Here is a 25,136-nt window from a genome sequence, read left to right as displayed (position 1 = left end):
AAGCCTTACTCAGATACTGTGCGCCCGTATGCAAACGCTCAGGAGTTTCATGAATGCTCTGGTTAATCAAATTTTTTATCTGAATAACTCTGACCAGTGTCGCTGGAACATCACATAAACCACTTAGAAAGCCTGTCACAGTCTTTTCACTTTCAATGTCCAGACTCTGAGACTCATATTGAGTTTGATTTTCATTTCTTCTAGAACACTTCCATAATGGTTAAACTTAAGCCATACTTTAAGCTGCATTACAAAAGTGTGCTTATACATACATAACACATAAATTGTATATACACATATAGAGCTACATATCTCATATGTACACATCATAATTAAGATTATACATATATATCCATATATCATATATAAATATATACATATATTTAATAAAATTACGTATATAATTTAATACAATTAAACTCATGTATGCTATTCACTTTTATCAGGCTCTGTAAGTCTAAAGAACATTTTAAAATTCCTAAAACAGTAAAGTCATAAATAAGATGGAAAAAGTTATTTAACTGTATCATTATATGGAGAAAAATAAATAAGCTATACTTACCTCTAATTGCTTTTGTGATGATAAAAGATGCACCATGTTTTCGGTTGCCTCTAGACTGTAATTGGAAAAATGAATATTACATTTGAGAATTTTCTAGTAATACACAATACGTAAAGTTCTATTTCTTTGCTAATACCCAGTGCAGGGTACAAGTTGCCAGCATTTAAAAACCACTGTTTAGAAACAAAAGTAGAAGCAGGACTGAAAACAGTGAGGGCAAAAGTAAGCACGGTAGAGTTACAGGCATTTGTCAGGTCAAATTTTGCAGGGAAGGACAAGGATTGAAGGTGGAAACTCAAACACCAAACATCAAAACACCAGTCCAAAGACAGAAGCTGTCAAGGACAAAGACCCATATATTCGTTGCCAGGTCAGCAGTCTACTTGGGTGGGTCACAGAGGCCTAAAATAAGTTTTTCTTGCAGGAAAACTGTTCATATGGATCAATAAACTCATACCTGGAGGCAAACCTGAGTATTTGTTGTACATCCACAGAGAAAATGCTACTAACACACATACTCATATCCAACTGGTATCTATATTAAATAGTTCCTAAGTATAGATTAAAAACTAAGCTCAACAATTGCAGGCACTACAAATAATGAATAAGATGTCCTGATGTGCTGTTAAGAGAGGAGCGCGGACATAGTGCACACAGATACGGCTTAAAAACACAGAAAAGGGCTTTCATTCCACAAACATGAATTGATTATCCCCTCAGCAGTAAGATATAGTTTGGTCCTGGGGAAGGTTATAAAGATGAATCAGATGTAATCGCCCTCCAAGAGTTTGAAGTTGGGCAGGTGAAATCAATAGAACAAAACAAAACAAAAAAAAGTCCTCTGAAGTTTCAATGTAAGTTGATGCTGCGCTTTTTTTAAAAAAATCTATTTATAATGTGAAGCATTCTGACATTCCTGTAATTAACCAGTGGGTGCTAAGGAATGAATGTGCATCCTTTTTTCCCCACCAACAGCAGCAACAACAGCCTCCTGGCTACATACCCCTACAATATTCATATTGTTCAAAACAAACAGAAACTAAGTAAATACTTGAAAAACACTACTGTACAGCCTAAAAAAAAAATACATTATTCAAGAAAAGCAAAAACTGCAATGGGAAGGAGGTTTAAGAAGAACTACTGGGCAGCCTTGGTGGCGCAGCGGCTTAACGCTGCCTGCAGCCCGGGGTGTGATCCTGGAGATCCGGGATCGAGTCCCACGTCGGGCTCCTTGCATGGAGCCTGCTTCTCCCTCTACCTGTGTCTCTGCCTCTCTCTCTGTGTCTCTCATGAATGAATAGATAAAATCTTTAAAACAAAAAAAAAGGAAGAAGAAGAAGAACTACAAACTTTATAGATAAGAGAATGAGCAGTTTCTCCAGGAAAGATGTTGTAGAAAAAAAAACAAAATTCATAGGTCAGGACACCTTGATCTTTAATGACAAATACCCACCACTGGCTTCGATGTGGATGGAACTGGAAGGTATTATGCCGCGTGAAGTCAATCAGTGGGAGGACAAACATTATATGGTCCCATTCATTTGGGGGAATATAAGAAATAGTGAAAGTGAATAAAGGGGAAAGGAGAGAAAATGAGTGAAAATATCAGAAAGGGAGACAGAACATGAAGACTCCTAACTCTGGGAAAGGAACTAGGGGTGGTGGAAGGGGAGGTGGGCGGGGGGTGGGGGTGACCGGGTGGCGGGCACTGAGGGGGGCACTGGACGGGATGAGCACTGGGTGTTATGCTATATGTTGGCAAATTGAACACCAATAAAAAATAAATTTATTTTAAAAAGATAAAATAAAATAAAAAATAAATAAAACGGTGACAGGCCCTGGGTAAACACACGGTGCGTAAATGTGGACTCCAGGTTCCCGCCGGGAGGCCCCTCGGCCCGGGACGCCCGAGAGCCCGAGGGTCGCGTCAAGGTCACCACCCGCAGAAGCCCTCGGGTCCTCGGCGGGACGCGCGGCCCACCCTAGGCCGGCGGCTGCTCGCCCTCGCGGGTCGCGCGCGTGGTGCAGCCGCCGTCCTTCCCGGGGCCGCCCCCCGCCGCCGCCCCCCGCCCGCACAGCTCCGGGCCGCGCCGACACACGCGAGCAGCCTCCGCGGCGCGGGCGGGCGACCCCGCGGGTAAGCGCCGCTCCGGGGCAGCGCGCGGGGCCGGGCGCGGGGCGGGGCGGGGCTGGCGCGTCCCGGGAAGCCGACCGGCCCACCCCGACCGGCAGCGGGGGCCCGGCGTCCAAGGCGGGCAGCGAGCCTGGCGGCCCGCGATGCTCCCCCAGCCGCCGACTCGGGGCCCCGCGGGGATCCCAGGTCGCCCCGACTCCGGGGACCCAGCCCCCCGCCGGCCCGCCGCGCGGTTGCCAAGGCGACGGCCCAAGCGGCGGAGCCCGGCTCCCCCTCCCACCCCGGCTCCGCGAGCCTACGTGGCTCCAGCGACGCGGCTGCGCCCCGCCGGCAGCCCGCGCCCTGCGAGCCAGCCGCGGCTCCGCAGGGGCCTGGCTCACCTGAACTTCTGTCTCCGAGGGCCACTCGGTGTTGACCAACAAGTCGTAAAGAATCGTCTCCTCCTCGCCCTCCGCGGTGGCTGGATTCGCGGCCGGCGCCGACTCGGGGGCCGCCATGTTCGCCCGGGACCCGGGCCGCCGGGGCTGGGCCTCTACGGCGTCCCGGAACGGACAAACCTCCCAGGCCGCGGCCGCTTTTGGATCGCGGGGAGGGGGCGGGGCTAAGTGGGCGAGGGAAAGGAATGCTGGATTAACCCTTTAAAGAGCGGGATGTGGGGCAGCCCGGGTGGCGCAGCGGTTTAGCGCCGCCTGGAGTCGTAGGATCGAGTCCCACGTCGCGCTCCCTGCATGGAGCCTGCTTCTCCCTCTGCCTGTGTCTCTGCCTCTCTCTGTCTCTCATGAATAGTCTTAAAAATATATATATTAAAAAAAAGTGGGAAGTAGAGTGCTGATTGCTTGTCAGGGCTACACCACCTTAGGTCCTGGTCCCGGGGCACCCCTTGCTCATTTATTTATTTTTTTTTTTTACTAAAGTCATTTTATTTTTTTTAATTGCTTTTTATTGGAGTTCAGTTCGCCAACATATAGCATAACACCCAGTGCTCATCCATCAAGTGCCCCCCTCAGTGCCCGTCACCCAGTCACCCCAACCGCCCCCACACACACACTTCCCTTTCCACCACCCCTTGTTCATGTCCCAGAGTTAGGTGTCTCTTCTGATCGTATAAATCTTTCGCCTTTCACCCCTTGCTTATTAATTTGCATGAGATGAGCCATGTCTGGACCTTTCATATTCCAGCCAGGTTCTATAACAGAAATAGTAAAAAGCATTTCTCTGAAATACTAGCATCCGTTTTAGAAACACATAGAGTACAGAGCAGCGGCTTTTATTTTTTTTTCAAGATTTTATTTATTTATTCATGAGAGACACAGAGAGAGACAGAGACACAGGCAGAGGGAGAAGCAGGCTCCATGCAGGGAGCCCGACGTGGGACTCGATCCCTGGACTCCAGGATCACTCCCTGGGTCGAAGGTGGCGCTAAACCGCTGAGCCACCAGGGCTGCCCGAGCAGCGGTTTTTAAATAAATACCCAAAATTACGCAAATCAATAGATGAAGCCAGTGAGAGGTGTCGGAGGAATGAAGTTATAGGAGCTCGGAAAAGGGAACAAAGGTCACAGGGTCTGGAGCAGCTTCCTGGAGGAGGAGCGGTTGTCCTTGGTCTTTAACATGAAGTAGGATTTGAATCAGGCGGAGAAGGTTTGGGGAGTGCATCACAAGTAAGGGGAAATGGGGTGAGCAAAGACAGGCAGAAAAATATATAGTCAAAAGAGCAGACAGCAGGATAGAACCCAAGTGGGGAAAGGGTATGGAGGCAATAAACTGGAAATAATATGTTGAGGACCTAATTGGAAGGAGCTAAAATACTAGCCTCATTTGTTCATTTGTTCATTTAACAAGTGCCTCTATGTGGAAAGCCCTATGTAGGCAGTCTATCTTAACCCTAATGACTATACAGTGTACAAGGAGTTAGCACTGTGTCATATTCAAAAGGAACACAAATACTGAAGATTTCTTGCAGGAATTATATCGCGTAATATCCACTAAGCTGCATTAGACAGTAATGCAATTAAAAGCCTCGGACCGAAGCCCAGGGTTTTCATTTCTTTCAAAGTTAAAATGACCTCAAAGCCTGCCTACATCATGTGCCACTTGCCTTCCTCCTCACCCCTCCTCCCACCACCTTCAGCCACGCTGACCTTGCTCTTTCTGAACAGGCCAAACACACTTCGACTTCAGGGACTTTGCAAGGACTGTTCCCTCTGTTTGGAAGGCTTTCTACCAAATACTTTTCTCTTTCACTCATTTCCAAGGTTTTGTTCGAATGTCACCTTCTCTCTGAAGCCTACCCTGACTGCTTATTTCTAATTTTTTAATCAGCTTCCCGAACTCCAGATCTCCAGATCCCCCTTACCTTCTGTTTTTTTCCATAAGACTGATCACCGAAAACGCTATGTAATGTATGTTGTTGTATTGTCTGTCCCTATTCACTAAAATGTGAGTTCCACCAAGTTCCACAGCGCACTGCAATATACATACAGATGCTACAATAGGAAACACTCAGCTTTCCACCTGTGCAGGGAAAATCCAGCTCTTCCCTACTACGTGTTTTTTTCCCTGTAAGCCTCCTATTCACTAAAAACATTTCTGACACTCTGGTTACCAAATGTGTGGAGGTTTTTCCCCACACCATCAAGTAATTCTCTGACACCAGCAAAATGTCCAAGAATTCAACACTCTTCCAGAGATAGCATCAGATTCCACAGGTTAAGGGCTCAATCTCACAAGACTGCCCCCCTACACACACACTCCCAAACATACACTTCAGATGCCAGTGGAAAGCCCAGGTGTTTCTGTGCAAGTAGCACACACTAACCAATTGTGCCACTGGAGCATCTTATCACCTGCGCTTCTGACCAACCAACTCTAGATCATATTCCAAAGACTCCTCTTCTTAGGTTCGATTAATTTGCTAGAGCACCTCACAGACCTCAAGAAAACACTTATGTTTACCAGATTATTATAGAATATGATAAAGAATACGATGAAAAAGCCAGATAAAGAGATACATAGGGCAAGGTCTGGGAGGGTTCCTAGGGTTCTGGTCCTGTGGAGTTGGGGTGCATTATCCTACTACTGTGGTTGTATTCACTAGCCTGGAAGCTCTCCAAGCCCCGCCGACTATTGAGATTTTTTATACAGGCCTCTCCACTTAAGCATGATCAATTATTAATTCCATTACCAGCTCATCTCCTCTCTCTGGAGGTTGGAGGATGGGGCTGAAAATTCCAAGCTTCTAATCATGGCTTGGTCTTTCCCGTGACCAGCTGCCATCAAGGAGTCACCCAGGAGCCCATTCAGAGTCACTTTGTTAAAACAAAAGACGCTCCTAATGCTCATATAACTTAGGAGTTTATGAAGGTTTTAGGAGCCCTGTGTCAGGCACGGGGTTAAAGACAAATATTAGAACAAGAGATACTCCTAGTATCACTTAGGGAATTACAAGGATGTTAGGAGGAGCTCTGTGCCAGGAACCAGAGGCAGAGACCAATACTAGTATTTTTCTATTACCTCACAAATGCCGCATACATACCTGCTATATCCCCTGAAAATACAACAGTATCTGGCACCCAGCACAGGACAAAATATATCTTGAATAAATTAAAAACTTTGCCCAAAGTACTTCTCAGGGCAGCTGTGTCTTTTTATCAACTTCTCAATTGCGGACACCAGGCATTTGCACGCAAACATTGCACACAGTAGAATTTGAAGAGTTAAGAACGCCATTCACTTGATATATACTGTAAGGGGGGCCCTGGAGTTGCAAGGCCATGGTCCTGCCCTCTCCCAGGCCTACACACCAACCTCAGTCCTTGGTCCCCTCCATTCCTCCCTATTCTCATCCAAGAATTTTTTTTTAAGATTTTATTTATTCATGAGACACAGAGAGAGAGAGAGAGGCAGAGGGAGAAGCAGGCTCCATGCAGGGAGCCCAATGTGGACTCGATCCCAGAACCCCGGGATCACGCCCTGAACCAAAGGCAAGAGGCCCAACCACCAAGCCACCCAGGCACCCAGGCACCCCCTCATCCAAGAATCTTAGGGATTGAGATTGCATTACTGCTTCATCCATGCCCTTTCCTGCCTTCAGGGGATCAGCACACAAACATCCAGGAGGTAAGGTGACACAGGTGCTTCCTTCTCAGCTGGTATGTGAAAGGGACAGATACAAATGTATCCCCAAGAAAACGTTTTCCTTTTAGCATCATCCCACTATGATAATTGCTTTTTCTAGCCTCACCCCTGTCCTACCTGCTGTGTATGCAACAGAACAGGAAGCATAAGGCCATGCCTGACTGATCTATGGGAGATTCTATTCTAAAGAAATGAAAACCACAGGCTGAAACTACACTATTTGTATGTTCAACTTGGAGCAATCTCCAGAAGGAAAATTCTACTCCCAGAGATGCTCTAAGCAGATAGATAGGCAGATTATGAAGACCTCTTTGCTACTATTTAAAATCTGGAAGAGTTCCTGGCAAAAGAAGATGGTGAAATGACCATTAAAAGAAATGAAGGTAGAAAGGATAGATATGTCCTGAGAAGAGCTCCAAATGGAGAGCATCAGACCCTAGGGTGGATGAGAAAGGCGGAGAAGTGATCAAAGTTCAAATCAAAGTTGAGATAAGTGGAAGGATCAGGATGGAGTGACAGTGACCATCTTTGCCTGAGCAGACCATTAGCTTTTGGAGAACTGTTTCAATTGCTTTTCCTTTGCTCCAGTCATGTGATTGTAGTGGGGCTGCCAACCCCCAAACTCTTTCTCCTGGATTTAAATCTGCCCACTAAGCCCCTAGTCCTTGACCTCAGGTATTAGGTGGAGAATTCTTCCCTGGGATAGTTGGATGTATGGATTGATTGATTTTAAGATGGAAGTGGAGGAAAAAGCACTGTTCCTTTTTGGATCACAAGGATCAAAAAACACAAATTGGGAGTTTTAGCAGCCGTCTTACCCACCGTATATGGAACCCTGTCTGCACGGAAAGAGAATGAAGCCAATGGGAATGGAAAAAAAAAAAAAAAAAAACAGAGGGGAGATAAAGACATCATTTGATATTAACACCCCTGAAACAAATGGCATCTGTTTGCTTCTGTGTTCTAGTTAAGTGAGCCAGTGCATTCACCTTGAGCTAACTTGAGTTGAATTTCAATGCATTCAAACCACTCCTCTGTCAACATTTCTACCAATAGATTACAAATTTACCTAATTTAGAATCTATAGTGTATAGATCTCTGCAATGTTGTTTCGGACTTATTAGTTAATAATACATATACATAAATGGTATTATCACATCAATAGATTGATAGTATTCATGGCTTACCAAACTCTTTTGACCTCACTGAAAACTGAAGCTTGGAGCCATCCCAGGTCACAATAGAGCCAAAATTCAAACACCCTTCCTCAGGGTCTTGATCCTGAGCTCTTTTCCTCACGTGATAGCCTGTCACTGAGAATATAGATGGAACACTTAGTTGGTTGAAAGTGGAAATGAACTGTTTTGGATGACAGCAAGTACCAACATGTGGAATGGCAATATTGTCAGCCTGTTCTGTCAAGGAGGAAATTAAATATATTATACATTAGAATTTGGTTGCCACATGCTACCACGGTCATCCAAATTTAGCTGAGAGTCCACCTGGTTTAAAGATAGTTTAAGTCATGAATAAGTTACTCTCAAAAGGAAAATTTACTTTCCAAATAACCAACAGAAATAGTAACTCTGAACTGCTTAAAGAAATGACTGAAATAAAAATTGAGACAATTCCAAAAATAGTAATTTTAAATAGAAATAATTTGAGGGTGAAAAAAAAAAGAAGTAATTTGATGTCTTTATAAGCCTAAATGAGGGGAAAGGAAAAAAATGTTCATTTCTTCCTATCCTCACATCATATCATTATACCTCAAATGAACTAAAATATAATTCTCCTTCACTTTGCTGGTGGCCATAGATATTTCTACCTTAGAACCAAACAAAAAATACTTAACAATATCTTACATAAAGGAATCATTTTTCTCCTCTTAATTCTTCCATGTAGAGCTATCATTAAAATGGTAGGTTCATTTTGTAGGAGCTCTGTGTTTTATCTTCTATCAGCTAAAAAGCCTATTAATCCAAAAGCCATTAATGATTCAGCATTTAACCCTTTATGCTTCTGCATATTAAAAACTAAAGAGATTAATACATCATATGAAGCTGCTTCCATTTTTAATTTGAAATTGCATAATAAAATTGAATTTGGACTTTTTAAAAGATTTTATTTATTTGAGAGAGTGAATACAGAGGAGAGGGGGGACGGCAGAGGAAGGGGGAGAAGCAGACTCCCCACTGAGCAGGGAGCCCCCAACCCCAGAAGGGGCCCAATCATAGGACTCCAAGATCATGATCCCAGCTGGAGGCAGACTCTTAATCAACTGAGCCCCCCGGATTCCCTGAATTTGGGCACTTAAATGCTACCTGTTATAGGTGCCATACATTTCTACCTGGTTGAGTGGTAAACTAGCTCTTTGTGAAGAGAATGGTAGTCGTAATAATAAAATAATATTCAGAGCAACTCAAAACATCCTATTTGCTCCAGAAAGCCTGGAGAACCCCACTCAATTCTCCTATAAATATTCTAAGTTTGCCATAACATCTCTTGGCAGCCACATAGACCTCATAAAGTTCATGGATGGTATTAGTTAAGAAAAAAAAAAAAAACTCCAGCCCCTTACTTAGAGCTCCTTTCCTCTGATTTGCTCTGCACAATTCACACAGGCCATTTCCCCCTCATCTTCCCCCACTCACAAATCACATGAAACAACCACCAGGGAATAGGCCTTACCAGGAGCACATGTAGTGACAAATGCAAATGTAAGCAGCAAGTGTGAGAGGCAAGCAAATACACTGGTAATAAATCAATAAATAATAACATTTTTAAATTAGTAAATTAAATGTATTTAGTTTAGATAAATTAATTTACCTTGGTAAATTAGTCAATATTGGCTTACTAGTAAGACTAGCTATTTTGTTTCATTTGGTTTAAAAACAAAGGTAGATGACCTATGATATACTTGGAAGCATCAAAAAATAAGATGAATTAATGGATGGATTGAGGATGAATAAACAGAAAGATGTGATAAGACGAGAGTAGAAAATACTAATGATAGATTCTCAGTGGTGGGTGCATGAGTGTTCAGCATAAAATTCTTTCAACTGTGCTATATATGAACACTTTCATAATAAAAGATTGAGAAACAGGGAAATCCGCAATTTTACATAGTGCAAACAAGGGATATGGGGGGAAAGAGTCCAATAAAGAGTGTAATAAAGTCCTTTCTGATTTGGGAGCAGGATTTGATACTAAGTAACTCCAGATTTTGATAGAAAAACATACTGTTATTATATATTTCCCTAAAAGAAAGAAATATATGACATGTCTTCCAAACCAGAGAATGGAATAAAGGAAAAATTTAAAACTATCAATTTGAGGCAGGGAAACACAGAATAAATAAGCAAAAATAGACCAGAATAAAGAGAAAATCCTCCCACTGGAGTAAGGTGGTACAATAATCATGAAGCTAACATCACTCACACATATATTTTTTTAAAGATTTTACTTATTTATTCATGAGAGACACAAGCAGAGAGAGAAATAGGTTCCCTATAGGGAGCCTGACGTGGGACCTGATCCCAGGATCTCAGGATCACGACCTGGGGTGAAGGTGGCGCTAAACCACTGGGCCACCTGGGCTGCCCATCACTCACACTCACACACACACACACACACACACACACACACACACACAGTGTGCATCCACACATATGCCAAGCACACACAACATACTCCCTGCCCATCTAACCTTGTCTTACAAAGAGTAATTTCAGAAGTCTGGGTTATCATGTCTTCCTTGCTTCTCTCACTTGTTTCAGTCACTTCTAGGAAATAATCATTATATCTTCAAATATTGCCTGTGCACCATTGTCCCTAGAGCCATGATGGACTTTGTAGCCACCGTTTGTCACAGCCTCCCTCACACAGCTTGTATCTCTTTGTGTTTCTGATCTGTAGTCAGTATAATTTCTTCAGCTCTTTCAGTTGACTCTAGATCACTTTTCAGGTTTATCTACCTGTAATCTTCCCATCAGGTTTTTAATATCAATTATTACAGATATCTTATTTCTGGAAGTCATTTTTTTTTTAAATCAAGTATGCTGGCCATGTTGTTACTTTGTTACTTCTTATGTTCCCATTCCTACTTTTAGAAATACATCAAACATAATTTGTATTTCTCTACCTGATATTTCTAATGATTAAAGTCTTTAAGGACTTTCTTAAAAATTTCCTGCTAACTCTTGCTCATGGTGACTTGTTTTTTTATGCACTGGGTGTGCCTGTGTGTGTGTGTGTGTGTGTTATTGTGTAATTGGAATCCATTCTGTGAGTAGTTTTAGAGGTCTGGCTTAGATGGATGGTCCCTTCCCCTGGAAAGACTTGCTTTCACTTTTGCAAGGCACTTGTGAGACTTGGATCCCCTTCAAATTAAGACTAAATTATTTCAGATATTATAAATACTGTAAATTCAGGCAGGCCATGGTCACAAATTCTCAAAGGGCATTTTTCTAGCCACTCAAATTCCAGGCTGAGCAGACAAGTTTATTTGCTATCCATCTCTGTTTTAGGAGATTTTATGTTAACAGTGGTGCTCATCATGGATCCTAATTTTCGTAGGTTGATCGGTGGTGCCCCAATTCTCCTCCCCTCGCAAATCTGAGGCCTTGACCCCAGTCTCTCCATCCTACAACGCCTTTATCATCTACCCTGAAATCAAAACTCATCCCTAAGGGGACAGGTAGCTTCACTGCTTCTTCCATGGATTCTCCTGGTTGTTGACAAGACTCAAGTTTTCCTTTACATTCTGACCAACTCATCAATTTGTTTTAAAAGTTGTGTTTCTGAAAAAAAAAAAAAAGTTGTGTTTCTGCTTTTATATATTTCATATTTTAGCACTCTCCGTGTTTGTAAGAGTCTTTCAGGACAACTTGTCTGACAAATTATCCGAAATGAAATTCTCTGAACCTCACAGAGAGAAACCCAATGGGGCAAGGCATTCTCCCCAGCTTTGCCACAAATAGCCCTGCAGCTCAGATGCACAGACCACAGATAGCAGCTCAACAGTAGTTCCAAAGCAAGACAACTGGCAGCATCCAAACGAAATGGATTTGTTTGCCAATATGTATAACACACCTATGGGGCTCCTCAGAAATATTTCCTAGGGGAGTTTACCAATGACTGGGGGTCCTGTGTCACTAACTAGGAGCAAGACCAGTGAAATTACAGTGTTTTATGCTACGATGATGACTACTATTCCTGTCTACAGACTGGGGATACCTAGGGAGTTTCAAATAACACCAATAATTCAAGAATTCAAAAGGCAACAACAAAACCAAAATACTGTAATTTTTTGTGGACAGGAACAATGGCTTTTTAATCTCCCTAAACCCAGCTTGAAGGTTGGCCCTGAATACATTTTTCTTGACTGCATGAATTATTCATGTTCCCGCTATTGGAGATTAACCCTTTTTTGCTTAAAAAGAGAAACTGTAAATTTAAAAAATCATTTATTTCCTCCAATAAAATAGTAATCTTCTCAAGGAAAAACTCTCTCATTAGAGACCCCATACATTAACTATATATTTTTCTATAGTTGTATTGAAATTATGGTCAAGTCTAGTCTGTCCTTGAGTTTCCACTAATGGAAACCTACCATGGGAATATTAACCAACAGAACAAGGATTCAATAAAGCCGATGAGGAATTAATAATGTGTTTGGTACAGCAAAGCACTAACTTTTTAGAAGCTATTACATCAGGATCAGACACTCTCATAAAGCTAAATTAAACACCAAAGATTAAGAACTATTTGAGGTAGAATTATTAAATGTCTCCCAATTTTAATGATGTTAGCTCTTCACTGGAATTTCATGCAGTGAACTGTTTCCTGGTGAAGTCCTTATCATTCTTTTTGGTTTCTCTTTAGATAAAAATATGTATCCGATGTTAAACACCCAAAGTTTTTAAAGTTTAAATTGCTAGGTTCTGATATAGACCTGAGATTAATAATTTTAAAAGAAGCTTTGCAACCTAATTGAGTCCTAAAGGAATCAACCAAGAAAAAGGCATTTAAGAGGAGACATAAATCTTGACCAAAGTTAGGTCACCGAGGAATAAAACAGTATGTTGGGGTTTTTTTTTTAAGATTTTATTTATTTATTCATGAGAGAGAGAGAGAGAAAGGCAGACACAGGCAGAGGGAGAAGCAGGCTCCATGCAGGGAGCCCGATGTGGAACTCGATCCACGACTCGAGGATCACACCCTGAGTTAAGGCAGAGCTTAACCACTGAGCCACCCAGGCATCCCAGAAAACAGTATGTTTAAGTTCAATATACTAATATGCTAGAAATTGCTCTGGAACTGACATTGAACCTGTGAGATAAAACTCAACAGTTTTACAGTGAATGCACATTTATGGAGTGGCATCTCTTCCACTCCAGTGGATTTTGACTTGTACAATCTTTCAGTCCCTTCTCTACCTCTGGCATAGACTCTAGATTTTTTTTTTAATTTATTTGGGCAGCCCGGGTGGCTCAGCGGTTTAGCACCACTTTCAGCCCAGGGCATGGTCCTGGAGACCTGGGATCGAGTCCCATGTTGGGCTCCCTATATAGAGCCTGCTTCTCCCTCTGCCTGTGTCTCTGCCTCTCTCTCTCTCTCTGTCTCTCATTAATAAATAATCTTTAAAAAATAAATAAAAAATAAATATTTTATTTATTTATTTATTTATTTATTTATTTATTTATTCATGTGAGACACAGAGAGAGGCAGAGACACAGGCAGAAGGAGAAGGCATCCCTACAGGCAGCTGGATGCGGGTACTTGGTCCCAGGGACCTGGGATCACAACCTGCACCAAAGGCAAATGCTCAACCACTGAGTCACCCAGGCGTCCATAGGCTCTAGATTCTGAAAAACTTCCGTTTGAATCACAGCCGTTCTGACTAGTTCTACTATTGCTTTGCAAACATTATTGAATCTATCTGTGCTTGATATCCTAACTAAAGTAGAAAGACCTAAAGTAAGGTATTGTTCTGACAGAAATTCTCTCCTTGACCAAACTCTAGACCATCTCCTCTGAGTCACATGCTCCTCCGATTGACCCAGCCAGGCGCCTCCTTTGAGTCATCTTCTTGGTTTATTAAAACGTGGATTCTCAGCACAAATGATCTTGCCCACCCCCTTCCCCCACCACTGAAAGGCTTAAACACTAAAAGAAGTTTCTAACAGCTCAAGATACATCCCTAGGCTGGTCCTAGTGCCCCTCCTCTCCCAAAGTGCCCCTTTGAAAAATCTAGAACTGTTCTAGCCAACACCTGGGATAGCCCCTGACCACCCTATCTCATTCCCTGCAATGGGTTTACAGTTGTGAATCCTTCTGTCCCTCTGAGATGTATATGTATCTTCTGCAACTTGGGAGTGTCTTTCTCAAGGACCCGAAAGCTTTCCTTTGAAATGTAATCCTCAGGAAGGATAGGACCTCTGTCTCTGAAATCTCTGTGCAGGGAGATTAGGGGTGAGATAGAATCCTAACTTCCATAATTGCCAGCTCATAACACAGATGGCCTAACATGCATTCATGCTGGCCAACCCTCATTAATTTTTCACTTCCTTGACTTTGCTCAACCTTCCACTGGTTCCCTTCCCTCTTCTCTGATTTTCTTTAAAAATGCCCAGAGACTCCTGGGTGCTTCAGTGGTTGAGCATCTGCCTTCAGCACAGGACGTGCCCCAGGATCCTAGAATCCAGTCCCGCATCAGGCTCCCTGCATGGAGCCTACTTCTCCCTCTGCCTATATCTCTGCCTCTCTCTGTGTGTCTCTCATGAATAAATTTTTTTAAAAATCTTTAGAAAAAAAGTAAAAAAAACAAAAAACAAAAACAAAACCTGTCCTTACCATTTTAACTAGTGTCTGACTTGTTTTATCTTTGACAATTCAAGAAGTGAGAAAAAAAATTTAAATAAAATAAATAATAAAGTAGACATCTAAGAATAAAGCCATGAAATCAACATGACCAAGTAGATAAGCTCTAAAAAAAAAAAAAAAAAAAAAAAAACCCTATCAATTCTAAAATCATCTTTCTACATATATGGTCCAGGGATGTCCACATATATCAAAACGTGTTTAAATGCACATTCCTGGACTCTACTTTGCATGTGAGCAATCAAAATTCCTGATGGCTAGATTGAGGATCTGTAGTTGAAAGAGCTCCCCAGAGTAATTTTGATCTACTTGAGTTTAAAGATCAGTGGCCTATAATCGATTGAGTATAAATGTGCAGGTGAAAAATTTCTTCTAAACAAGCAGTTAGGGCATAGCACATACTCTGTTGGCCTTAGCACTTCATTAGGTAAGATTTCTCAAATAAAAATTGGGGGGATGGAGGCTGGGGTGGGAAAAGAGCAGGTATGGAATTCTGCTCATTTTCTTTTCTTTTTTTTAAAGGTTCTATTTATTTATTCATGAGAGACACACAGAGAGGTAGAGACATAGGCAGAGAGAGAAGCAGGCTGTCTGCAGGGAGTCCAATGTGTGCTTAATCCCGGGACCATGCCCTGAGCCCGAAGCAGATACTCAACCACTGAGCCACTCAGGTATCTGGAATTCTGCCCATTGTCAATCAGAACCTATAAATCGAAAAGAAGTATAGGCCAAAGGACCTCAAATCTTCCAGTCCTTTCATGGGGGGATATAGTCCCTCGAATGAATGCATGACCTGTATGTTCCCTATTCTTGAATCTGATCTGGGTCTGTGCATGATTGTTCTTACATCTGAGCCTAGACTTTAAGCCGTCGCAGCCTCTGCTTTCTCCCTCTTAGAGGGAGCTGCCAAGAAGGCCAGGCTACGCTACTGGAAAGACAAGCCCTGTAGAGAGGCTCCAAGAGGTAACTGGCAGCATCCAAAAGGAATGGACTTGTTTGCCTACCTGCTGCCCCACCTTTAATTTTTTTTCTCAATTGATGCTAATACCATTCACCCAGTTATCCCACTGGAAGCTTGGGAAGAGTACCAATGCCTTTCTTTCTCTCTCATTCCACTTCCTCTACTTGCCATCCTGCCCCCAATCAAATCTAACACTGCCAGTTTAACGATATTGTTCTTATCTGTCCCTTCCTGTCTGACATTCATTCATTGTCCTGGTACAAGGTTCAGTTACATCTTATGTGTGCCTACTGGGAAAACATGTTAGTGGTGCCTCTACAAATATATTCTTCATAAGACCACCAGAAAAAGTTGTATAAAATGAAAATCTGATCATGTCACTGCCCTGCTTGCTTTAAATCTGCTTTGCCCACAACAGTGGCTCTCAAACTGTAGTTCCCTAGACCAGCAGCATCAGCATCGCCTGGGAACTTGTGAGAAATGCAAATGAGAGGACTATTGACCCCAGACCTACGGAATCAGAAACTCTGGGGAGGAGGGCCCCATGTCTGCATTTTAGCAAGCCTTCCAGGTGATTCTGATGCACACCGAGGTCTGGGAACAACTGATCTACCAGATTAAACCAATCTTCTTCATCTGATTTTCATAGTCCTCCCTGATCTAGCCTAGGTCCAAATGCTGTAACCTTATTTGTATTCATTTTATTATTTCAACTTGACATCTGAAGAATGGATAAATATTTCTTGTTTTCAGGTGTAGGAGCTCATCTCCCAAAATGCCTTCTGATAATCCCAGCTTCCTTTTATTCATGCCCTTACGTAGTTCCCTCCACAGGGAAGAGGGTTTGTCCATGTAACCAGTAGGATTTTGTGGCAATGATGGCACGAGGCACAGGGCAAGGAAATATGGAATGGGTAGTAGAAGAAGGTAGTTGTAAATAATAGCTATGACCATGTGACCAGTTTCAGAAATGGGACAATTGTCATGAGTATTTCTTCCCTATTTTCTTATGAATTTGTGTGTGCTATATACACACATGCCAAGCAAATATCTTTATTTCCTTTCCTCTCTTGTCCCTTTATCCTGTAACATAAGACATATTTATCTTATGTCCTGGTATTTAAGTATTGTTAATTAACTTTACAACATGGCATTCAAGTTACAAGATATCCAGAAGAGTAAACATCATGCAAGGACTTTGCATCCTCATCAGGGGAAAGGTTTAGTGAGTTTTCAGTTGTACACAGGATAGTTGTACCATGTTAGCTGGGAGTGTGACCCTGTCATTGTCTTTGGCAATTAAGTGTAGTTTAAGAAGATACATATGGGGGCCAAGTTGACAAGGCGTGGATTTTCAATGCTTAATTTTATGCATCAACTTGCCTGGGTAAAGTTGGGCCTCATTGAATCAGTGGAAGGCCTTAACAGAACACAAGGCTGACCTCCCCCCAAGCAATAGGAAATTTTGCCAGCAGACAATCTTAGACCTCAAATACATTTTTTTTTAATTTTTATTTATTTATGATAGTCACAGAGAGAGAGAGAGAGAGAGGCAGAGACACAGGCAGAGGGAGAAGCAGGCTCCATGCACCGGGAGCCCGATGTGGGATTCGATCCCGGGTCTCCAGGATCGCGCCCTGGGCCAAAGGCAGGCGCCAAACCGCTGCGCCACCCAGGGATCCCGACCTCAAATACATTATCAGCAGTTTTTGTTCTCCGGTCTGATAACTCATCATGTGGACTTTGGACTTACCAGGCTCTGTAACTGCATGAGCTAATTTCTTAAATGTCTAAATATATATAAGTATATATATATGTATAATATATATCATATATATATATAAAGGTATTTATATACTTTTGATTCTGTTCCCTGGAGAACTCTAATACATGGCCACACAAATTTATACCCTGTCCCACATGCTTTTCGTTAATAAAATGTTGCTATTCATGCTTCAGGTGGTAATATCTAGAATTCCCCTTAAACCTGGACAGATCTCTGTAAGTGCCTCAATTAATGGAATGGGAAGGAAGTGATAGTGCTTGACTTCAGAAGCTTGGTCATTAAAGATTTCCTGGTCCTTGGGGTGTTGCCTTTGGAATATAACCATTATGTTGTGAGCAATTCCAAGTCACATGGAGAGGTCACAGCTGGCCATCAGCCCCTGCCAGGGTGTCAGTGACATGAGAGCATCAATTATGTCATGTGAGTAAAGGAAACTTCAGATGATTCCAATGCCTAGTCTTCGAGACTTTCCATTGAAGAGACAGGTATTGAGGAAGAGGTAAGTCATTCCTGCTGTGCTCTGCACAGGTTCTTTACCCACAAAATCAATGAGCATAATAAATGGATATTTTATGCCACTACATTTTGGGGTAATTTGTTATGCAGCCAAAGTAAGTGGCACATCACTATTCAGGGCTATACTTGAAGCAGCCTCCATGAATTCCCAGTCTTATTATTGTAATATCATAGGAACCCATGACCAGGTAGTATAAATTTCCATATTCACAATTATTTTCTCCAGGCATTTTGAAGAATTCTTGGCCATCTTTCTTAATGCCCCTGCTTCTTTAAAATATAGAGCATTGTCTTGTTTCAGCCAGCTTCAAATAGAAATCGCAGACCTTGTTAACAAGAAAACCCGTGATCAGTTTCACCGACAGGAAGGAGGTCCAGGGAAGCAAGGACACAGGGAGGGAGACTGAAGAAAGCAAGCCTGAAGCCTGTGTGCAGATGCAAAATGGCTCTCTTCTGTAGGTAATGGAACTCAGGGGTCCCGGCAGATTCTGGGCAGCTGGACTGAGAACATTTTTCTGGTGTAGTCTGTTCTTAAACACCCACAACCACCGGGCCATGTTCTCTTGCTCAGGCTCCAAGTGCGGCGCCATCTCCCCAAGAGCCATCAGCATCACTCACAGGGGCTGATGAGCACTCAAGATGGCGGGCTTGGGAGAGAGAGTGACATTCATGGCTGCCGGCCAGGCTGCGCTCAACCGTAAATCACGTCCCTGCCTGGCTTGCTTATAATGAGGCCAACACAGTTAGTGAGATCTCTTTTTCTGTTTTACAGTCCCTCTGAAACTCATCCAGGTTGTCCTTTGTCTCCCTTTTCCCATATATCTGGAGTGATGGACTTTATGGCCACTTCTTCAGGGGATAGAGAATTATAGATCTCTGGATTTATGTCTGTTTGCCAGGCCCCCTCTGGTCCCTGCACCATAAGGTGAATGCTGGGGCAGCGAGAATGATGTTGCATTCTAATAGATCTGGACCAGTTTCTGACAGCTTATTTTGACAAAAGCATAAAATTCAATGATTGTTGCTCAGCTTAGAAGCTGTAGGAAATTCAGAGGGAAAAAAAAAGAGGATGTTTAACTGTGAGCCTCCTTGTCTCCAAACTGCTTTCTGAGTCGGGTAAATTGAGAAAAACAGGGTAAGGTAAGGCCAACAAATTTAATGACAACAATGGCTGGTCTAAAAGGAATATGATTTGTCCCAGAGGGTGCTGTATGAATATATTGTTTTCTGATTTTGAGGGATTACTACCCGCCACTTGAACAAGTCAGGGGGCTGTTAGGAGAGCAAGGGGTGTGGTAGCCAGCCTCTAAGACGGCCCCCAAATGATCCTTATCTACTGGTACTCATACCTCTTTGTGTTTCCACACTGAATAGGCCTTTGTGGCCAATAAGATACTGCAGAATTGACTGTGTGACTTTGATGGTTAGCCCATGAAAGATATCACTCACTCTATCCTGTTCTCTAGGACCCCTTGTTCTGGTGGCAAGGGAGTAGGGTTGAGGGGTTGCGCATCAGCAGCCATATCGTGAGAACATCCAAGTAGTTACGGAAGAGGTCTACGTGGAGAAGAACAGAAGCCTCCTGCTAATTGCCACACAGTCATGAGAGTGAGCTGCCTTTACAAAATGAGCCTCCCTCTCTGTGAGGGAGGGAGCAATCTCTGAGCCTCCCTCAAATGATTGCTATCCCCGCCAGCAGACGGACTCCAGTAGCAAGAATGATTCCCAGCAGAAGTGCCCAGCCATACTGTTGCTGAATTTCTGTTCTACACAAACTGTGAGTGATAATAAATGTTTACTGTTTCAAGTCACTAGATTATGGGGCAACTTGTTTGTAGCAAGAGATACCTAATGGGGATATATCAGTTAGGATTGGATTTGGCCATAAGGAACAAAGAACCGAAAACAAATGAGTTAGATGTTTATTTCTCTCCCATGTAAGAAATCTAGAGTCACGGTTTTGGCTAGTTTGGTGCTCCTTACTATGGACTCAAGATACTTCTCTCTTTTCATGCTGACAACTTCAATATGTGACTCTCTTCTCATGGTTCAGTGTGGCTGCTCAAACCCCAGCCATTGAGTCCCCAGTCCAGCCAACAGGAAGGAAGAAGAGCAAGAAGAATGTACCACCTCCTGTAAGGACACTTTTGTGTATATGCCATTGGCCAGAACACAAGCATATGGTCACATCTAAGTTCCAGGGAGGCTGAGGAGTCCTTGTTCTGGGCAGCCAAGTGTCCAGCTAAGAGTCAGAAATTTAAGGAAAAAGAGAAACATCAGGGCAAACTAGCAGCATTTCTATAGTATAACCACACCTATCTTCTTAGCAGACTCCTGTTATTACCGAAAGTTAGCTAAGCTAGCACCTAGCAGCAAATCCTGTTTAATTCCAATTCCCACTAGCAAATACTGCTAGTTTGCAGTGTTGGTCAACATAAGTCACATGGCCAGCCCAGATTCATAAAAAGGGGAAATAGGCTCTACCTTCTGATGCAGTGATTGGCAAAGAGTGTAGATAAAGCCAGCTGCCTCGTTCCTACAGATCCAGCCGATTTCCCCTTTTTATGTATCTGTATTTCCCCTTTTTATGAAGTCTGTATTCCTGGGACTAATTTTGCTGTGAAAGATCCAAGCTGGCCTGTGGAGAGGAGTCCATATATGGGAGCACCATCGCACCACACATGGCAATCAAGTCTTCTCAGACCTTCTAGCCCAGCCAGACACCAGCTGAAGGCAGCTCATAGAATCATGACCAACTACATTGATTGTTGTATTAATTTTAGAGTGGATGTTACACAGCCACAGGTAACTGAAACTAAAAAGGAAAGGTTATTCTAGGGAGAGGAAGCAGCATAAGAAAATATACAGCGGGGACGCTTGAGTGGCTCAGTAGGTTTAGCATCTGTCTATGGCTCATGTCACAATCTTGGGATCCTGGGATCAAGCCCTATGTTGGGCTCCCTGATTAATAGGGAGTCTGCTCTCTCTCTCCCTCTGTCCTTCCCCCAGCCTGGGTGAAAACACAAACACATGCGCTCTTTCTCTCTCTCTCTCTCTCTCAAAAAAAAAAAAAAAAAAGAGAGAAAATACACAGCAGTAAGAGGCATTCTGGTGTATGCAAGGAATTCTACATAATTAAATAAGATCAAAGTAAGCAGTAGGCTGGATATGGAGGGTCTGGTGTATGCCATCCTAAAGAGGGTGGATTCAGTAGCCTTACCAAATGAGCTGCATCAAAGGGAAGGGAGTTTCCTGATGGAAGTTTGGCCACATCGGGTTTAGTGATAGTGGGATTCAGGATCCAGAGCCAAATACTCTAGAGTCCTCTCTTCTCTGAGCATGTGGGTATGAGGGCAAACTCCCTGGGCAACGTTTGAGAAAGCAGAAGCTTGTGATTTCTTATATGGAATGATGGGTAGGTTTGTGTCATATGAGAAAGGACTTGAGTTTATATAATGAAAATATTGCATTTTCTGATTGACTTCTTTTGCATTAAAACAACTTCTCCACTGCTTTTGTCTTCTTGGGGGCTGGATCCTTAGGAACTAGGCATTTTGCTTTATCTTTATCAGGAACCACAATGGGGCCTGGGAAGAGGGTTGGGTGTCAATCGAAAGGACAAAGTAAAGCCTGATTTGGCTTATATTTCGTAGTTTAGACTCATGGCCACTTCCTCCACTGTATATGCACATTTCATTCTTTTTTAAAAAGATTTTATTTATTTGAGAAAGAATATGAGAGAGAGGGGGGGGGGGGAAGGGGTGGAGGAAGGCCAGAGGAAGAAGGAGAAGCCTAATGTGTGGTCAACACAAATCACATGGCCAGCCCAGATTCAGCAGGGAGCCTAATGCAGGGGCTCCATCCCAGGACCTGAGATCATGACCTGAGCTGAAGGCAGATGCTTAACCAATTGAACTACCTAGGTTCCCCCTTCATTCTTATTTTTGGTTGGCAGGAAATGACCATGTATTCAAGGATCGTTTTCAATGTGCCTTCACAACCCAGGCCAAAATGTCTCCTCCTTAGAGCCACAAATAGTTTCTTATCGCTGTATTCTAGGTCATTTGAAAAAATTTTCTGAATGATTCATTACACCAAATCTGTACCAATGAATGTTTCATCTCTGTTCCTTTCTGCACCTATTGGCAATGTGGTGGGGTGCAAACAAGAGAGAATTATCAGTAGTTTAACTAGATAAGGCATTCTCAGACCAAAGAGGTGCAGAGGGAGCCAGACCTGGGCTGGCAACTTGGATTACCATTGTCATTAAGGATCCCATCTCCTCCTGATATGTTTCAATAGCCGTAGCATGAAGCTTTCATCTTCATTATGCATTGCTGCCTTTTCAGCATCATGTCCATGTCCCAGGAGGAAGAAGAGCACATGCCAGTCAGGCCTTTCTCTTTTAAAGAGTTCCTACATGGGACTTCCACTTACATCTCCCCAGGCAGAACCAGGGCTCATGGCGCTCTCTCTCTCTCTCTCTCTCTCTCTCTCTCCAAGGGAGTCTGCAAAAGTGATGGTTTTTTTTGTTTTGTTTTTCCCAGTCTGTAGAATAGAGAAAAGCAAGGAGGAAGAGGGCTGTGAGTAGCATTTGGGTGGCCAGTCTACAGAGCCCTTCACTGGACTCCTCTTTACCCTGTCCTGGGTGTCTGAAGGGCATATTTCCTAGGCCTGTCATGTGTTCTGCAGTGGATTATAGAACAGTTTACTTGAAAATACACAGCACAATCTTACTGGGTACATGGATGATGTAGTGAAATTCCACCCTAACAGGATTAGTGGGGTTCAAAAGACCCAAGTACATAAAGTGTGGGGTTATAGGTGAGGTTATAGAAATAAATGTCAGGTCAAAGTCCCAGCTGGTAGTTTCAAATCCAGGCTCGGCTGCAGCTTGGCGCCACCTAGTGGTGGTTGTCCTGACGCCTAACCATCTGGGAGTGGCTGGATTTCTGGGATTCTAGGATTGCTTCCCAGGTAGCAGGCCTCCATTTTATCCGCTTGTTCTGGAAAGAGTAGACCAGCAGGATACTGGACTGGGGGCGCTCATCCTCTGTCTCTTGGTTTAGTGAAGGAATTGCCTGCCACTTCTTTGCCTGGCTTTGCCCTTACTTGCTAAGGTGAAGAGCCAATCACATTCTATCCCGATTCACATCATTGAAGGTACTTCTGCACACACACATGTTGATATTTACAAAAGTAGCATGCTAAATGAGCTAAACTTGATAGGGCATAAGCAGAAAACATCATTCATTACCTTAAAACACTCTCTAGGGATCCCTGGGTGGCGCAGCGGTTTAGTGCCTGCCTTTGGCCCAGGGTGTGATCCTGGAGACCCAGGATCGAATCCCATGTCAGGCTCCCGGTGCATGGAGCCTGCTTCTCCCTCTGCCTATGTCTCTGCCTCTCTCTCTCTCTCTCTCTGTGACTATCATAAATAAATTTTAAAAAAAATAAAAAAAAAAACACTCTCTATGGGCTATTTCCTTCCCTGACCTTGATAGAGCCTCTGGCATCTTCCAAAGCTTCCCTGGTTCCTCTCAGATAATGAAAAGTTGTCTGGTTTCTTTCATCACAATTAGAGCCTCATTTCTGTAATTAAATGATTAAGTCCAGTGTAATGATCGAAATTCACAACTTTAACCAAAATTGTAGCTTCCTTCCTCCCGGGGTTGGCAATGGGGCCGAGTATACGGTCAGTCTCCAGTCTCCTCTCTCCAGTTAGCTGCTCTTTCCAGTGTCTGGGGAGAGATAAAGTCATGTGTGTTGGGGGAGAGACCTACCTTCATCTGGCTGGTCCCCTGGGGTCTGATTCTGGCGCTCTCTAGTCCAGTCGTGTTGCAGGGCTGGTTCTCCGAGGGTCTACCTTCCATGGGTATGTTGGAGAGTCTTCTGTTGGTATTCTCCAGGTGTAACTCACCTGAGGCAGGTGATGTCTCTCTGCTTAGAAGGTAAGGATACAACAGGGTTCTTTGGGAGCCTACCTGCTGTGTCATTTAGCTTCTCCAGGCGGCTCTCTTGAGCTTCACGTCCATTCCTACAGGTTCAGTTAGCCCTCAGGGGAAAGTCACACATGTGTCCCCCGACAGGTGTTGGAAATGTGGCCTGCTGCCTCTGCAGCCTTGTCCTTCCCTTTGTCTCTGCCTGCCACAGCTTCTCACAGCATGTCTTAGGCTTCCCAAACCCCAGATATCAAAGATTCTCTGAGCAGTCCCCTGGAAAACACTTCCTCTCTTGGGAGAGGGGAAAATGCCATAGGATGTCAACAACTCTCTTCAGAGAAATCTTATACCTTCCACCCTTTCATCCATTTAAGGTAGAGATTGGCTAAAGGCACGGAAAGCACATTTCAGATGTCCCTTTTGCAAATCCTGCGTGATAGGTGATCTCATGCCTGCCTTTAGAACGAGGCATCTATTCAGCATTGCTCCGCGGCATCACTCTCAGGGGCACGGCTCGTAGAACACACACACGAAACGCGTGAGGCTATAGAACATGCTGCAGATGGTGCCCCCTGGAGGGGTGAAGCGCCCGGGCCCGGATGTGTTGTCTGGCTTTGGGGGCTTCAGGTGAATCCTGTTACGTGTAACAGTCACCCAGCTACCACTTGTATATCTGTTTTTTTTTTTTTTTTTGACTTTTATTTATTTACGATAGTCACACACTCACAGAGAAAGAGAGGCAGAGACCCAGGCAGAGGGAGAAGCGGGCTCCACGCAGGAGCCTGATGCCGGGTTTGGTCGCAGGACCCCGCGGTGGTGACCAGCATCACCCGATGGGGTGTCGGGTCTCCTCCTCCTGGCTCCCTGCGGCCACGAGGCCCCGCGCAGGGGAGGGGGAGGTGCCGGTGCCGGGCCCTGGCCAGGAGCCCCCTGCAGCCCCGCTCGCCCTCAGGGGCCGGGAGCCGGGCAGCCCGCGGGCCGCGGGTTGGTTTGTTTTTTCCCCTAAAGATTTGATGTATTTATTCATGAGAGACAGAGAGAGGGAGGCAGAGACGCAGGCGGAGGGAGAAGCGGGCTCCAGGCAGGGTCTGCAGGGCCACGCCGCGGAGCCAGCCGGGCCGCGTCCAGGCGTCCAGGTGAGCGCGCCCCCCGCGGTCAGGTGGTCCTGAGGACGCGCTCCCCGCGCACAGGCGACGCGCCGCGCGCAGGCCGGGCCTT

At 43.9% G+C, this 25,136-nt stretch overlaps 1 protein-coding gene and 2 long non-coding RNA genes across 5 annotated transcripts in view; 1 reads left to right on the top strand and 2 right to left on the bottom strand.

Moving 5' to 3' along the window:
• NBAS (NBAS subunit of NRZ tethering complex) overlaps positions 1–3,248 on the bottom strand; it is a 317,777-nt gene extending 314,529 nt beyond the window's left edge. For 2 of the 3 annotated variants that reach the window (XR_013349722.1, XM_077844073.1), the window contains exons 1-2: positions 3,077–3,248; positions 563–617 (exon numbers count right to left, since the gene is read on the bottom strand). Coding sequence is in view for 2 of the 3 variants with exons in the window: in XM_077844073.1 (XP_077700199.1) it covers positions 563–617; positions 3,077–3,193 (172 nt within the window). In the remaining variant the exon portion in view is untranslated. The remainder of the gene's footprint in view (positions 1–562; positions 618–3,076) is intronic. The other variant, XM_077844072.1, reaches the window with a different exon arrangement.
• On the top strand, positions 2,587–19,965 carry LOC144281217 (uncharacterized). The gene is made up of 4 exons (XR_013349723.1): positions 2,587–2,699; positions 15,236–15,384; positions 18,278–18,435; positions 19,443–19,965. It is a non-coding gene; the product is annotated as an uncharacterized LOC144281217 (long non-coding RNA).
• On the bottom strand, positions 19,885–25,128 carry LOC144281218 (uncharacterized). The gene is made up of 3 exons (XR_013349724.1): positions 23,760–25,128; positions 22,235–22,524; positions 19,885–20,218 (listed from the first exon to the last, which is right to left on the bottom strand). It is a non-coding gene; the product is annotated as an uncharacterized LOC144281218 (long non-coding RNA).
• Positions 25,129–25,136: the final 8 nt, after the last annotated feature.

This window comes from Canis aureus, chromosome 12 (genome assembly GCF_053574225.1).
Source record: "Canis aureus isolate CA01 chromosome 12, VMU_Caureus_v.1.0, whole genome shotgun sequence".
NCBI classification, from domain to species: domain Eukaryota; kingdom Metazoa; phylum Chordata; class Mammalia; order Carnivora; family Canidae; genus Canis; species Canis aureus.
The sequence above is the reverse complement of the archived record's forward strand: the minus strand, read 5'-3'. Positions and strand labels throughout refer to the sequence as shown.